Source organism: Lutra lutra, chromosome 9 (genome assembly GCF_902655055.1).
Source record: "Lutra lutra chromosome 9, mLutLut1.2, whole genome shotgun sequence".
NCBI lineage: Eukaryota > Metazoa > Chordata > Mammalia > Carnivora > Mustelidae > Lutra > Lutra lutra.
The window spans coordinates 74,192,537-74,208,368 of record NC_062286.1 but is presented as its reverse complement, the minus strand read 5'-3'; the positions used below and the strand labels follow the sequence as shown (position 1 = coordinate 74,208,368).

The following is a 15,832-nucleotide window of genomic DNA, read 5'->3' as shown; positions in this document are numbered from 1 at the left end:
CCATTTAGGTAAAGGGTTAACAAAACCTTTTTCTGTGCTTCTCTATTCCATCTGGTAACCTTGATCAAATTAAGGTTAGTTATATTTCTAGGCAGCATTGCTTATTGAGAAATGACCCAGATTGGTAAATTATGCCTGGATTGTAAGGCCTGATGAACTGTAAATAACCTGATGAGGGTCATGTGCACTTGCACTTGAGGCAAATCTCAGAGCCTCCCACCTTTTCCCACATTCTTTAGCAGTCAAACTTGTCTCAGTAGAAGACAAATTGTTAGAACTCTCTCAATTTCCTGCCCTCAGAAGGATCCTTTTTTTTTTTCTTTTTAAGATTTTATTTATTAATTTGACAGAGATCATGAGTAGGCAGAGAGGCAGGCAGAGGGAGAGGAGGAAGCAGGCTCCCTCCTGAGCAGAGAGCCCGATGTGGGGCTGGATTCCAGGGTTCTGGGATCATGACCTGAGCCGAAGGCAGAGGCTTTAATCCACTGAGCCACCCAGGCGCCCCCAAAGGATACCTTGTTTAATATAACAGGTTTGTTGAGATACTATTCACATACAGTATGATTCACACATTTACTTTTGATTGACACATGTAAACATTTCAGTGTTCCTGTTTTATAATTCAGTGGATTTTAGTATATTCACAAAGTTAAGCAACCATCATGGCAATACATCTTTTTTTTTTTTTTTTTTTTAAAGTAGGCTCCATGCCCAGTGTGGAGCCCAACATGGGGCTTGAACTCAGCACCCTGAGATCAAGACCTGAGCTAAGAGTTGGATGCTCAACTGACTGAGCCACCCAGGTGCCCCACCACAGTACATCTTATTTATTTATATATATATATATTTTTTTTTTTAAAGATTTTTTTTTTTGTTTATTTGACAGAGAGAGATCACAAGTAGAGAGGCAGGCAGAGAGAGAGAGAGGGAAGCAGGCTCCCCGCTGAGCAGAGAGCCCGACGAGGGACTCGATCCCAAGACCCCGAGATCATGACCCGAGCTGAAGGCAGCGGCTCAACCCACTGAGCCACCCAGGCGCCCCCTATATATTTGTTTTTAAAGTAATCTCTACACCCAACGTGGGCTTGACCTCAAGACCGTGAGATCAAGAGTCAGATGGATGTTCTATCAACTGAACCAGCCAGGTGCCCCCACAGTAAATTTTTAAAACATTTTTTTCTGTCCCCAAAAGAAACCCTGCACCCATTAGCAGTAACACACCCCCCTCCCCCAATTCTCCCAATGCTAGGCAACCACTAACCTCTCATCTCTCTAGATTTTACTTACCCTGGACATTGCATAAAAATGGAATCCTAAGGGCACCTGGGTGGCTCAGTTTGTTAAGCATCTGCCTCAGGCTCAGGTCATGATCTCAGGGTCTTGGGACCAGGTCGTGCTTCTGGCTTCCTGCTCAGCGGAAAGTGTGCTTCTCCCTCTGCCCCTTCCCTTGCTCATGCTTGCTTGCTGTATCTCTCTCTCTCAAATAAAGAAATAAAATCTTTTAAAAAATGGAATCATAAAATATGTGGTCTTTCATGACTGAGTTCTTTCACTTAATATTTTTAGGGTTCATCTCTGCTATCAGTACTTCATTTCTTTTTATTGCCAAAAAATACTCTATTGTATGGATCTATCATATCTTGTTTTTACCCATTTGCCAGTTCACAGACATTTGGGTTATTTCTTTTTTTTTTTTTTTTTTTTTTTTTTTTAAGATTTTATTTATTTATTTGACAGACAGATCACAAGCAGGCAGAGAGGCAGGCAGAGAGAAAGGAAGGGAAGCAGGCTCCCCGCTGAGCAGAGAGCCCGACGCGGGGCTCGATCCCAGGACCCTGGGATCATGACCTGAGCCGAAGGCAGCGGCTTTAACCCACTGAGCCACCCAGGCGCCCCTGGGTTATTTGTTGAACCTGTACTTTTTAATTTCATCTGTACCCATTTTTTCCTCCCTATTGTGCCAGTGAAGAGATGAGCCTTTTGCTGTGGTCTGGATCCCAATCCCCTCTTTCAGAGTTGGCTTTCTGTTTCCTCTCCTCTGGTTCATTCTACTGGCAGGTAGACTTACTCACATCTTTTAAGCTACTTTTATTCTTCAACATTTAATGATCACAATGTTATTTAAAAAAAGCCCTGTGAGATGGGTTAGTACCGAGCTCCAATTTATGGATAAGAAATCTGAGTCACTGAAAAAGAAAATTACTTGGGTTTTGCCTCTTTTTTTTTTTTTTTGGTCAGAATTCAGCTTAGAAAGCATCTCCTGTTGGGAGCCTTTCTTGATTTCCCTGTTAAGACTGGTTAGCTGCCCTACCCCTCTTAGGTATTTGCTACTCTTGGGCCTTCTTACCCTAGACATAGCATTTATTCTACCTATTGCCTGTGTATCCCAATAGACTGAAAGCTCTTAGCAGAACCTGTGTTTTAACCAGTGTCTTCCTCTGAACTCTAGCCCCTAGCATGATGCCCACATGTAGCAGACACATGGTAATTGTCATCTCAATGAGGTTGGGGGCTCCAAATTATTCTTGAAGAATCTTATATGAACCTGAGGCTATTCCTTCTGCTGTACCCTAGGTGGAGGCTGCGTACCTTTCTGTTCCTGTTCTCTTATTTCACACCACGTCAGTTTTACTTCCCAGCAGGTTAGATAAAGCATACAATGCCAGTCTCTTCACCAGGAACCTAGAGTAGCACTTTCTGTGCTCATCAGTAAATAAGACTTAAAATGCACCACCACCCAGTGTGTCACAAAAACTCCTTTGAGAGAAATAGTAACTTCACAGGATAACCTTGGCAGTTGGGTGGCCTGTCTTATTAGCAGTAGAGGTAGAGGAGGCCATGGGGGAGAGCAGGCCATGGGGGAGAGGAATCATCTCATTTATCTCTTCACCCCACCCACTCTTAAGAAATCACCACTGTTGTGACTCTGTGTTTCTGTTCAAAGTGTTGTGGGTAGAGGGACTCCTGGGTGGCTCAGTTGGTTGAGCGACTGCCTTTGGCTCAGGTCATGATCCTGGACTTTCAGGATGGAGTCTCACATAGGCTCCCTGTGCTGTGGGGAGTCTGCTTCTCCCGCTGACCTCTCTCCTTTCATATTCTCTCTCTCTCTCTCAAATAAATAAATAAATAAAATCTTTTTTTAAAAAGTGGCGGTAGAAAGTTTTGACCAGTTTGCTCTGGACCCAGGTAGATAACATTGATGTGCAAAGTAGTTGGGTGTAATAGGGAGGGGTGGGGCTTGTGGATCTGAGAGTGCTTGTTCATCCTGTAATGGCATTCAATATCAAGTACTTTAAAAATCCTGTGCTGGGGGGCGCCTGGGTGGCTCAGTGGGTTAAAGCCTCTGCCTTCGGCTCAGGTCATGATCTCGGGGTCCTGGGATCGAGCCCTGCATCGGGCTTTCTGCTCAGCGGGGAGCCTGCTTCCTCCTTCTCTCTCTCTCTCTCTCTGCCTGCCTCTCTGACTACTTGTGATCTCTATCAAATAAATAAAATCTTTAAAAAAAAAAAAAATCCTGTGCTGGGTAGACAGTTCGGCTGGCATATCCTGGTTTGATTTAAGAGCTGTTTCAGAATTTTGCCAGACTAATCTTGTTTTTTCCCCCTCTCAATTGTTTTTGTTGAGTTGGATTTTACATTTTGCCTTTTAATTTAAAGGATGATATGAAAAACTGTTTTTGAAACTCACTGTTGTATTTACTGGAAGTTGCTGGTAAAATTCACAGTGGTGTTTATCAGAACCTTTGGGAGAAATTCTCTGATTTTATATTAACTCTAGTTTGGTGCTATTTTTTTTTAAAGAGTTATTTTATTTTTTTAATTTTTATTTATTTATTTATTTTTAATTTTTTTTAATTTATTTGTCAGAGAGAGAGAGGGAGAGAGAGCGAGCATAGGCAGACAGAATGAAAGGCAGAGGCAGAGGGAGAAGCAGGCTCCCTGCCGAGCAAGAAGCCCGATTGGGACTCGATACCAGGACGCTGGGATCGTGACCGGAGCCGAAGGCAGCTGCTTAACCAACTGAGCCACCCAGGCGTCCCAAAGAGTTATTTATTTTAGAGAGCGAGTCTGTACTAGCAGGAGGAGGGGCAGAGGGAGAGAATCTCTAGAGTGGACTCCACGCAGAATCAAACGTGGGGCTTGATCTCAAGACCATGAGATCATGACCTCAGCGGAAACCAAGAGTTGGACGCTTAACTGACTGAGCCACCCAGGTGCCGGTGCTGCTTTTCTTGAAGGTTTTTTTTTCCCTTGTTTTTATTTTTTTTAAATTTTTTAATTTTATTTATTTTTTTTAAGATTTTATTTATTTAGTTGACAGAGATCACAAGCAGGCAGAGAGGCAGGCAGAGAGGAGGAAGCAGGCTCCCTGCTGAGCAGAGAGCCCGATGCGGGGCTCGATCCCAAAACCCCGAGACCATGACCCGAGCCGAAGGCAGAGGCCTAACCCACTGAGCCACCCAGGCGCCCCCCCCTTGTTTTTATTTTATGATGTCTCATCTTTTGAATAATGTTACTCACAGGGAATTTAACTAGATGGGTTGGTAGGCTGACCAGTCATTCTCATTTGCTTGGGACTGAGGGGCCTTCTGGAACACCAAACTTTCAGTATTAAAACTGGGAGAGTCTCGGGCAAAATGGGAAGAGTTTTAGGCAAAACCAGGAAATAATTTAGATAGGGCTGACCATTCCACTCAGGTTCTGATCCTGAGTGAGTGTTAGTTGGGAGATACGAGCCTGTTGCAGGCTGGAGGCCTTCAGTCTTGCACGTGCCTCTGAGAACGTGACTACAGACCTTGTTGAATGGGATTCTAGAGTAAACATAATTCTCATGCAACTTGCTGTCTAAATGCAACCTAAAGAAACAGCAGTCTATTCAAGTCTGTAAGAAAATGTGACTGCTAAACTTACTGTGTTGAAATTGGTATCCTAAATAGGGTTTTGCTCCAAGTTTGAACTGATTGACTATATTTTAAAGATAGGGAGATTTCAGGAAAAAAATTCATATTTTGAGCTGCTTTTGAAAATTCCGTGCAGTTGAAAACTCTGGGTATAAATATCCCCATGGTTCAGCAGTGTGTTTGAAGCTGAGTGGCTGCTCTCTCTGACATAGCCCTTTACCCCAGTGTGCTTTTCCTTTTGTCACTGTTTCGACCACTCCATATGATCTCTTTTGAAGCCACCTGCCATGTCAGGTCTGTTGCTCTTCCTTTGCTCGTTTGATACCTGCCTGGTTGCTGTAGATAATTGTTTGCCAGTCCTGGGTGAGGTACAGAATGTTCTAGGGAAGAACCTTAAGAGAGGCAAGATTTGAGCCCTTTTTCACCATGTCACACAGTGGGAATTCTTGCTAGTACTTGTAACTAATGAAAGGGATATTGGAAGTATCACCTGTGCTTAGCTGTACAAAACAGTTGCCTTATGTCATTTAATTAATCTTTATGCTTGTTTGTATTTGATATTTGTACTTGGCATGATCTATTTTTTTTTTTTAAAGATTTTATTTATTTATTTGACAGAGAGAAATCACAAGTAGGCAGAGAGGCAGGCAGAGAGAGAGGAGGAAGCAGGCTCCCTGCTGAGCAGAGAGCCCGATGTGGGGCTTGAACCCAGGACCTGGGATCATGACCTGAGCCGAAGGCAGCGGCTTAACCCACTGAGCCACCCAGGCGCCCCTTGGCATGATCTATTAATTAAATTTAGGTTAAACTTTTTTTTTAAAGATTTTATTTATTTATTTGACAGACAGAGATTACAGGTAGACAGAGAGGCAGTCAGAGAGAGGAGGAAGCATGCTCCCTGCTGAGCAGAGAGCCCGATGTGGGGCTCAATACCAGGACCCTGGGATCATGACCTGAGCTGAAGGCAGAGGCTTTAACCCACTGAGCCACCCAGGCGCCCCTAGGTTAAACTTTTAATAAGATCCAGAATTGTCAGAATAATCTACAAGTATTAGCTTTTTTTTTTTTTCTTAAGATTTTATTTATTTGATACAGAGCGGGAACAGAAGCAGAGGGAGTGGGAGAGGGAGAAGCAGGCCTCCCACCAAGCAGGGAGCCCAAAGCAGGGGCTCAATCCCAGGACCCTCTGGGATCATGACCTGAGCCGAAGGCAGACACTTAACAGTTGAGCCACCCAGATGCCCTAACAAGTATTACCATTAAGTGAATAGTCGATATTACCTCTACTGAATGAAACCCCGTGTTGTAAGAACCCACATGCCTCCAAACATCTGCTGGAGAAGCAAGATTGTTCCCAGTTGAAAACCATTGATCTAAAAATAAAGACCAAGAAGTTTGAAAACTCTATGTTGATTGGAGAGGGGAAATAGATGCACTCATACTTTATGGATGATGGTGCTAATTAGCACAGCCAACCAAGGAGAATGTTCTGGCAGTATTTATCAAAATCACTCATATTCTTTGATAAAATCCAGTTGGGGGCTTTGTCTTACAGATGTGCTCACCTGTTTGGAGAGTGAAGCATGTACAAGATTGTGCAGCGTTGTTGTAATAATAGAGACTGGAAACAACCTGTATATCCATCAGTAAGAGACTAAATTATAGAACATCCTCAGAGTCATTGGAATGTTTGCAGCTGTAAACAGAAAGAAGCTGATTGTAATGATGGAACAACCTCCAAAGTATATTCAGATGTTAAAAAAAAAAAAAAAAGCCAAGATACAGAACAGTGTTTGTAGTATGTCCTTATTGATGTAAGAGAGGAACAAAGTAATGCTTGTATGTGTATAGCTTGTGTTTGGGAATATATTTTATAAACTGATAGCACTTGGCTGGTGAATTGGATATGTAGGGGATCATTGGTGAAAGGGAAGTCTTCTTTTTGCAGTACTTCTTTGAACCTTTGAATTTTAACCTGCGTTACCTAGAACATTTTGCAGTGAATAATGACATATATTTTTATGGGCCTTTCGGGAAAAGTTTAATTACATACAAATACTGTATAGTTATAAGATTTTTTTTTTTAAGATTTTTTATTTATTTAATTTGACAGACAGAGATTACAAGTAGGCAGAGAGGCAGGCAGAGAGAGAGGAGGAAGCAGGCTCCCCGCAGAGCAGAGAGCTGGATGTGGGGCTAGATCCTAGGACTCTGAGATCATGACCTGAGCGGAAGGCAGAGGCTTTAACCCACTGAGCCACCCAGGCGCCCCTAGTTATAAGATTTTTATTCAAAATTCTGAGAAACTAATTATAAGAAAGGACAAGTAAGTTTAGCTGGATATGCATTTACTCTTTTTTTTTTTTTTTAAGATTTTATTTATTTATTTGACAGAGATCACAAGTAGGCAGAGCAGCAGGCAGAGAGAGAGGGGGAAGCAGGCTCCCCGCTGAGCAGAGATCCCGATGCGGGACTCGATCCCAGGACCCTGGGATCATGACCTGAGCCGAAGGCAGAGGCTTAACTCACTGAGCCACCCAGGCGCCCCTACTCTTTTTTATCTTTGATATGAGGCTCAATCCCAGAACCCTGGGATCATGACCCAAGGTGAAGGCAGACACTTAACCAACTGAGCCACCCAAACGCCCCTGTCTTTGTATTATTTTCTTCCTCCTCCTCTTCTTTTTCTTTTTAAAGATTTTATTTATTTATTTATTTGAGAGAAACAGCAAGAGAGAACATGAGTGGGGAGGAAAGGGAGAAAAGTATGTTCCCTGCTGAGTAGGGAGCCCTGCAATCCCACAATCCCAGAACAGGACCTGAGTTGAAGGCAGACACTTAACTGACTGAGCCACCCAGGTGCTCCTCTCTTTGTATCTTTTTAATTTTTTATTTTGATGCATAGGTTCCACAGAAAAAGGTTGGGTGCTACATCTATTCATCTTTTTATACCCTTCAACTGGGATGAGTAGTAAGTACTTGATAAACAGTTTATTGAAAGAATGAATTACTGAGAGAAGAATGTAGCTTTACGGGGGTGGGGGGGAGCCATCGTGTTAGGTACCTGAACACTTAACCACTTTAAGTCCTCAAATGTGTAATATGAATTTTTAATATTTTTCTTTAGGAACAAAGACCTTGGAGAGTGTTGTGCTTAGTAAAATGAATTTTGAGTCTTTTGTAAAAGATCTTCTTCTAGTTCGACAGTACAGAGTCGAAGTTTATAAGAATAGAGCTGGAAGTAAGGCCTCAAAGGAGAATGATTGGTATTTGGCATTTAAGGTAATTATCTTCCTCTTTAATTTGGTTATTATTTTTAAGAGTAGAAAAAATAAAGATGTGAGGGACTTCGCTTGTGTGTTTTAATATTTTAATCAGGTTGTGATAAAATGCTTTGAGAAATATTCTTTAGCATGTGGTTTTTAAAATCATGGTTTAATAGCAGTTTAGAAATTCAGTAAATCCTTATTAGGAGTATGAATACTTGAAGCTTTGTCAATATCCCTGAAACCTAAATAAGAAAATAGATTTTATGTAAAATTGAATACCAGCATTAAACAAAGATTTGATTTTATTGTTTTTAAAGTAGTATCACACAGATTAACTGTATCCCAAATACCTCATTTATATACTTTTTAAAGATTATTATTATTTTTTTAAGATTCTATTTATTTGAGAGAGAGACACTGTGAGTAGGAGGGGCAGAGGGAGAGACAGTCTCAAGTAGACTCCCCACTGAGCATGGAGCCTAATGCAGGGCTCCATCCTAGGACCCTGAGGTCATGACCTGAGCTGAAACCAAGTAGGATACTTAACAGACTGAGCCACGCAAGCACCCTATTTTAATTTTTTTTTTTAATGATTTATTTGGGGAAATGCTCAAGAGCAAATTAGGGAGGAGGCAGAGAGAAAGAATCTCAAGCAGACAACCTGCTGAACGTGGAGCCCCAGGCTACCTTGGGATCTTTATATGAGTGGAAGTCGAATCCCAAGCTTAACAGGATCAGCCACCCACGTGTGTGCCCTCCCCTTTTTTCTTTTTTTAAACTTTATTTATTTATTTATTTATTTATTTATTTATTTAAAGTCATTCCTACTCCCAGCATGGAGTTTGAATTTACAATCCCGAGATTGAGTCAGTGCCAGCCAGGAGCCCCTCATTTGTAATGTCTTTGTATCTTTCTATATGCTTTTCTCTTCCATTAAATGTATAATTTTTTATAAGTCTTTGTATCTTTCTATATGCTTTTCTCTTCCATTAAATGTATAATTTTTTATAAGTCAGGAACTTTGTTTAATGGTAATCCTATTCCTTGGTGTCCCTAGAAAGGCTTATTGACGTGCGTATTTTATGCATTCATGGAGATAGTAGTACTATTTTGTTTCCTATAATGATTACCTTGGTTGTTAGTCTCTAAGGTCCTGTTTTTGGTTGTTCAACTGTAGTGCCTGTGGGGAGTAGGTTCTAAATAAATACTGGAATAAATTAATGGTAGAATGTTGTTGGGGAGCAAGATTTATTCTTGAAAGGGAATAAATGTGTGATAAGGGTGACTGTGCTCTGGGCTTATAGTTAGCATATATTCTTTATTTTCTTCTCTTGTCTCTCTGGGTGTCCTTGGCAAATTTCCCAACCTTCTCCTGTATCTGTTTCTCCATAAACAGTAAAATTAGAAGGTTTTTTTGGATGCTTTCCAACTTGGAAGTCCTTTTTTTTTTCCTTGTGAGGTTTAATAGAATCCTATAACATTTGATCTTGGTACTACCCCAAACATAATTTTGTTCAATTCTTGTTTCATAGTATGTCCTCCTCCCCCTGCCAGCCTTTGTAAATGTAGACATTTACTGAAGATAATATCTGGGAGAATATAGCATTCTACATTATAGAGTTCCCTGGGGATTTTCATTGGTGTTTTCCTGAGAACAGTGGGGCTTTTACTTAGAGTTTTAGCCTAGGTCTTGAAAGATTTTAATAGAAAATAGGAAACATCACCACAAAGAGATTTTTTTTTTTTAAAGATTTTATTTATTTATTGGACAGAGAGATCACAAGTAGGCAGAGAGGCAGGCAGAGAGAGAGGAGGAAGCAGGCTCCCCGCTGAGCAGAGAGCCCGATGCGGGGCTCGATCCCAGCACCCTGGGATCATGACCTGAGCCGAAGGCAGAGGCTTAACCCACTGAGCCACCCAGGCGCCCCAAGAGATGTTTTCTATTTCATTCTTCATAGAGCTCAATTAGTTAACACCAAAATGTGGACTCCTAAGTGTACAAGAGATTACCATGATTATCAGCCCATCACACCTTACTATGCTATACTATATCCACATCCTTAAAGATGAATTCTTAATGCCTACCTTTTAGGTTAGGGGGATGTTTTTTCAAATATATATCTTTATCAGATTAAAAAGGTGGTATCTTCATCCTGACATTTGCAGATCTAAAACTGCATAAACTGATTTATCGTTACATTTTTTAGCTTATTGAGTCTATAATAAAGTATTAGTGATAATTAAAATAGTTGATTTCTATGATTGATTTCTTTTGCATGTTCTCAGTGGTATGTTCAGAGAAGGAAAAGACCTTGGATACCATCTAGTTCACAGATTACCAGTCTTTATCATTTTCAAGGACACTCAAGAACACAATTTTTTTAGCTACTGGTTCTCTTCAGAGACTTTTTTAAAGGTGTGCTTCATAATCTGTACAAATCCAAAGTATATATGTAAAAATATGATGTTTACATTTTGTAATTGAATCAGTGCTTTTAAAATTTGAATGCAAGATGCTTTCTCCATTTCCTTTTTTAAAAAAATTTTTAAAGAGTGCCTGGCTGGCTCTTTTGGTACAGCATGTGACTCTTGATCCTCAGGATCGTGAGTTCAAACCCCATATGGCCATGGAGCCTACCTTTAAAAACTACTAATAAATAAAATATATGTATATTTTTTTAAAGATTCTAAGTCGGGGCGCCTGGGTGGCTCAGTGGGTTAAAGCCTTGGCCTTCGGCTCAGGTCATGATCCCAGGGTCCTGGTATTGAGCCCCACATCGGGCTCTCTGCTCAACAGGGAGCCTGTTTCTGCCTCTCTCTCTGCCTGCCTCTCTGCCTACTCGTGATCTCTGTCTGTTTAATAAATAAATAAAATCTTCAAAAAATAAAAATAAAGATTAAGTCATCTCTATACCCAACATGGGACTCAGACTCATGACCCTGAGATCAAGAGTCCCATGCTCTTCTGACTGAGCCAGCCAAGTGCCCTCCTCCATTTGATTTTTGATCCAGATTTTAATCAACAATCCATAGTTATATTTAGATTCGTATTGTAAAAAAATAAGTTTTTTCATGATCATACTGATAAAAACCTTCAGGAACTTTGGACACCTAAATGATCGTGTGTGTAATCCAGGTGCGGGATTTCAAATTGAAAATTTGTTCTTTTTTAAAAAATTTTTATTTATTTATTTGACAGACAGAGATCACAGGTAGGCAGAGAGGCAGGCAGAGAGAGAGGAGGGGAAGCAGGCTTCCCGCTGAGCAGAGAGCCCGACGTAGGGCTCAATCCCAGGACCCTGGGATCACGACCTGAGCCGAAGGCAGAGGCTTTAACCCACTGAGCCACCCAGGCGCCCTGAAAATCTGTTCTGATAAATTTATTTTTAGATATGATCAAATGTCCTGAAAATAATTGGAAAAAATAGGGAGGATATTATAGAAAATGAGATAATAATAATTAGAATATATTGTTATAAACAGTTTTTTTAAGAGAACATTTTGTTAATGAAATTGGTCAAGGTTGGGTAATGCTTGTTCGCTAGTAAAATTTTAAGTACATTCAACAGTTTTGAAAATTTTTCTTTATTTTTGTTCAGGCTTCTCCAGGCAATCTTTCGCAGTTTGAAGACATTCTCTTTGGTAACAATGATATGTCAGCTTCCATTGGTGTTGTGGGTATTAAAATGTCTACAGTTGATGGCCAAAGACAGGTTGGAGTTGGGTATGTTGACTCTATACAGAGGAAGCTAGGACTTTGTGAGTTCCCTGATAATGATCAGTTCTCCAATTTGGAGGCTCTTCTGATTCAGATTGGACCAAAGGAATGTGTCCTGCCAGGAGGAGAGACTGCTGGAGACATGGGAAAACTGAGGCAGGTAAGGGAATCAAGTTAGTGATGGAGGAGAATCTAAGCCTAGGAAAGACTCATTAACATAACAGACACCTTTATTTAAAGAAAAAAATAACTCAGAACTCAACTTTTTTTATCTAAGTACAGTAAGGTATTTTCAGGATAATCTTGATGTTTATCTTTCACAGAAACTTTGTATCTTTGAGGACACTACAACAGGCTGTTTCTTGTTGAAGACTTGTTCTACTTCAGATCATTTTCCCCCTCCTCCTTTCCTTCCTAAAAGAGTAACAGAATGTCATCTTAAAGGGATCACAACTGATGAAAAGGAATGCTTTCACAGTTGTGGGGTGGGGAAGGTGATTTACATCCGTTTAAAAAAAAAAACAGTTTATTACTGTATGTAGCATGGGTTTATCAAATAAGTAAGATGTAAAGCTTCAGGGTTATTTTTTGATAGTTCAAGTGGAAATTTTAGTCTTTTTTTTTTTTTTTTAAGATTTTATTTATTTATTTGACAGAGATTACAAGTAGGCAGAGAGGCAGTCAGAGAGAGGAGGAAACAGGCTCCCTGCTGAGCAGAGAGCCCAATGTGGGGCTCAATTCCAGGACCCTGGGATCATGACCTGAGCTGAAAGCAGAGGCTTTAACCCACTGAGCCACCTAGGCGCCCCTACTTTTAGTCTCTTACTGAGTCTTTTTAAAAAATTCTGATTGTATTGTTTGGGTAAGTGTATGCTTTATTTAGGTATTTAAAGGATGTCGTGTTTCCTGAGTTCTTTTTTCTTTTTGTGGGCCTCAAATGCCATAGGAACTGCTTGGGAAAGAGTAAAACTATGATGGGCATTGTTAGCATAGATTAGTATTTAAGCAACTTTCCACAGGTGTTTATTTTGTTAAGAGTTTTTACTGTTGGGACTATTTTTTTAAAGCTTTATGTGAAAATAATTTTAAATTGTCATGGAAACTTAGTTTATAGATTTTAAAAATACATGTTTATAAATTACCAATATCTTGCACATTATATAAAAATTTAATGTGGGTTAATAATTGGTTAAGCTGTTGTTACTATACTTGTGGTATATAGTTTTTTCTCATTTTTAAAAAAAATCCTTTTCTTGGGGTGCCTGGGTGGCTCAGTGGGTTAAAGCCTCTGCCTTCGGCTCAGGTCATGATCCCAGGGTCCTGGGATCCAGCCCTGCATTGGGCTCTCTGCTCAGCAGGGAGCCTGCTTCCTCTTCTCTCTTGCCTGCCTCTCTGCCTACTTGTGATCTCTGTCTGTCAAATAAATAAATAAAATCTCTTTTAAAAAATCCTTTTCTTGAAGTAATTTAAATTATTTCTTGTAAAATAGGTTATTCAGAGAGGAGGAATTCTGATCACAGAAAGAAAAAGAGCTGACTTTTTGACAAAAGATATCTATCAGGACCTCAACCGGTTGTTGAAAGGCAAAAAGGGAGAGCAGGTGAATAGTGCTGTCTTGCCAGAAATGGAGAATCAGGTATGTGGATTAAAATACAAATTTACTCTTACATATAAATTGTATAAATTATAATCATGACTTTAGAAGGCTACTTGTTTCATCTCTCTCAAAGTCTAAACTATGGATCATTGATACTAAGTTTATTTTTACTGTGAGGAAGCTTGTGAAAAACTTAAGGAAATGACTAGAAAAATTAAAACAATCTTAAATGTAATCACATTATATTTATACACATATGTCTTTGGGGACAAGAAAGAATTTTATTGATTTCACAGGAAAGAGCCTGATCCTATCTCTTACATGGACGAGATAGTATAGTGGTTGTAGGGGGAAAAAAAGACCTATCGCAGCATTATAATGTACAAGTTCTGGGTTCTTTAATTAATTATAATTACTTCACCTGTTTGAGAGGCAGTTTCATTGTTAAATAGATAATCTTAAAGGATTGTTGTGAAGATCAGGAAGTAATAAGGGTGAAAGTAAATATAGCATGTAGCACATAATAAATATTACATTTATTTTTATTTATTTATTTTTTTAAAAGATTTTATTTATGTATTTGTCAGAGAGAGAGAGAGAGTACACAAGCAGGCAGAGCAGCAGGCAGAGGCAGAGAGAGAAGCAGACTCCCTGCTGAGTAAGGAGCCCGACATGGGACTCGATCCCAGGACCCCGGGATCATGACCTGAGCTGAAGGCAGCAGCTTAACCAACTGAGCCATCCAGGCATCCCTAAATATTACATTTAAACAGGCTAAAAGAATGGCACTAGTTATGTATGTTTAGTGGTAAAAATGAATATGGAAATAATATAATTTCTTACAGGATTTTCAGTGGTTGAAGTGTTTCTTTGTTCATATATTTGGGGTGGGTATGGTTTGAGATGTATTCTTATGTATTTAAAAATATTTTAGAAGCTCTTACATGATATTTGGTGGATCCCTGATAAGTAAAATGAAAAATTCCATTGTATGCTTAAAAAAGAACAAACTTGGGACCTGGGTGGCTCAGTGGGTTAAGCCTCTGCCTTCGGTTCAGGTCATGATCTCAGGGTCCTGGGATCGAGCCCCACATCAGGCTCTCTGCTCAGCAGGGAGCCTGCTTCCCCCTCTCTCTCTGCCTGCCTCTCTGCCTACTTGTGATCGTTCTCTCTGTCAAATAAATAAAATCTTTTTAAAAAAGAATAAATAAAAGAACAAGCTTTATGACTTAGAATTCTGAAAGTAGACTTAGAACTAGAATGAACTTGGACTATTAATGATATGGGATTTTGTGGTGATTTAATGTTGTGTGATAGTTTGATTCTTATAAACTCAGTAATTATTTGAATGTTTGTATGTGTGACACAATCAGAAGCCAGTATGTATGAGTAGTAATACTGGTATTAGAAACTTACTTCTTGAAAATATGAAGAAACTCTTAGGGTTATTAAAAAGTGTTTTTATCTGTGTGGTGCCATTACAGGAAATTCTGACAGTCTTAGGCATTTGCTAGAGTTTGGTAAGGACACATAGATGACTATTTTCTTTTTTTAAAGATTTTATTTATTTATTTATTTGAAAGGCAGAGATCACAAGGAGGCAGAGAGGCAGGCAGAGAGGCAGGCACAGAAAGAGAGGGAAGCAGGCTCCCTGCTGAGCAGAGAACCCGATGCGGGACTCGATCCCAGGACCCCGAGATCATGACCTGAGCGGAAGGCAGTGGCTTAACCCACTGAGCCACCCAGGCGCCCGATGATGTTTTCGATTAGGGAAAATAAATTACAATTCACAATCTAATACCAAGTATATTTTACTTCATTATTTTTTTTTAATTTTTTTAAAAGATTTTATTTATTTGACACGGATCACAAGTAGGCAGAGAGACAGGCAGAGAGAGTGATGGGGCGGGCAGCAGGCTCCCCGCTGAGCAAAGCGCCCGATGTGGAACTCGATCCCAGGACCCTGAGATCATGACTTGAGCCAAAGGCAGAGGCCCAACCCACTGAGCCACCCAGGCGCCCCATTTCATTATTTTTAAAGATTTTATTTATTTATTTGGCACAGAGAGAGAACAAATGGGGGAGGGGCAGAGGGCAAGGGAGAAACAGAATCCCCACTGAGCTGGGAGCCCAGTGAGATGCAGTGTGCTGTGTGATGTGATGTGGGGTGCAACGTGGGGCTCCATCCCAGGACCCTGAGATCATGACCTGAGTTGATGGCAGATGCTTAACTGACTGAGCCACCTAGGTGCCCTTAAGTATACTTTAATTTGTAGGATTTGTCTTTGGGCTATCAGTTTAATGTCCTGAAACTTATGTTACAGTAATAACAGACAGTTTATTTAAAC

The 15,832-nt window shown here is 40.1% G+C and overlaps 1 protein-coding gene across 2 annotated transcripts in view; it reads left to right on the top strand.

Annotated features, from left to right (window-relative positions):
- The window catches only part of MSH2 (mutS homolog 2), an 82,335-nt gene that overhangs the window by 2,634 nt on the left and 63,869 nt on the right, over nucleotides 1-15,832 (top strand). The window contains exons 2-4 of one of the 2 annotated variants that reach the window (XM_047745647.1): nucleotides 8,028-8,182; nucleotides 11,769-12,047; nucleotides 13,377-13,523. In XM_047745647.1, the coding sequence (XP_047601603.1) occupies nucleotides 8,028-8,182; nucleotides 11,769-12,047; nucleotides 13,377-13,523 (581 nt within the window). The remainder of the gene's footprint in view (nucleotides 1-8,027; nucleotides 8,183-11,768; nucleotides 12,048-13,376; nucleotides 13,524-15,832) is intronic. The other variant, XM_047745648.1, reaches the window with a different exon arrangement.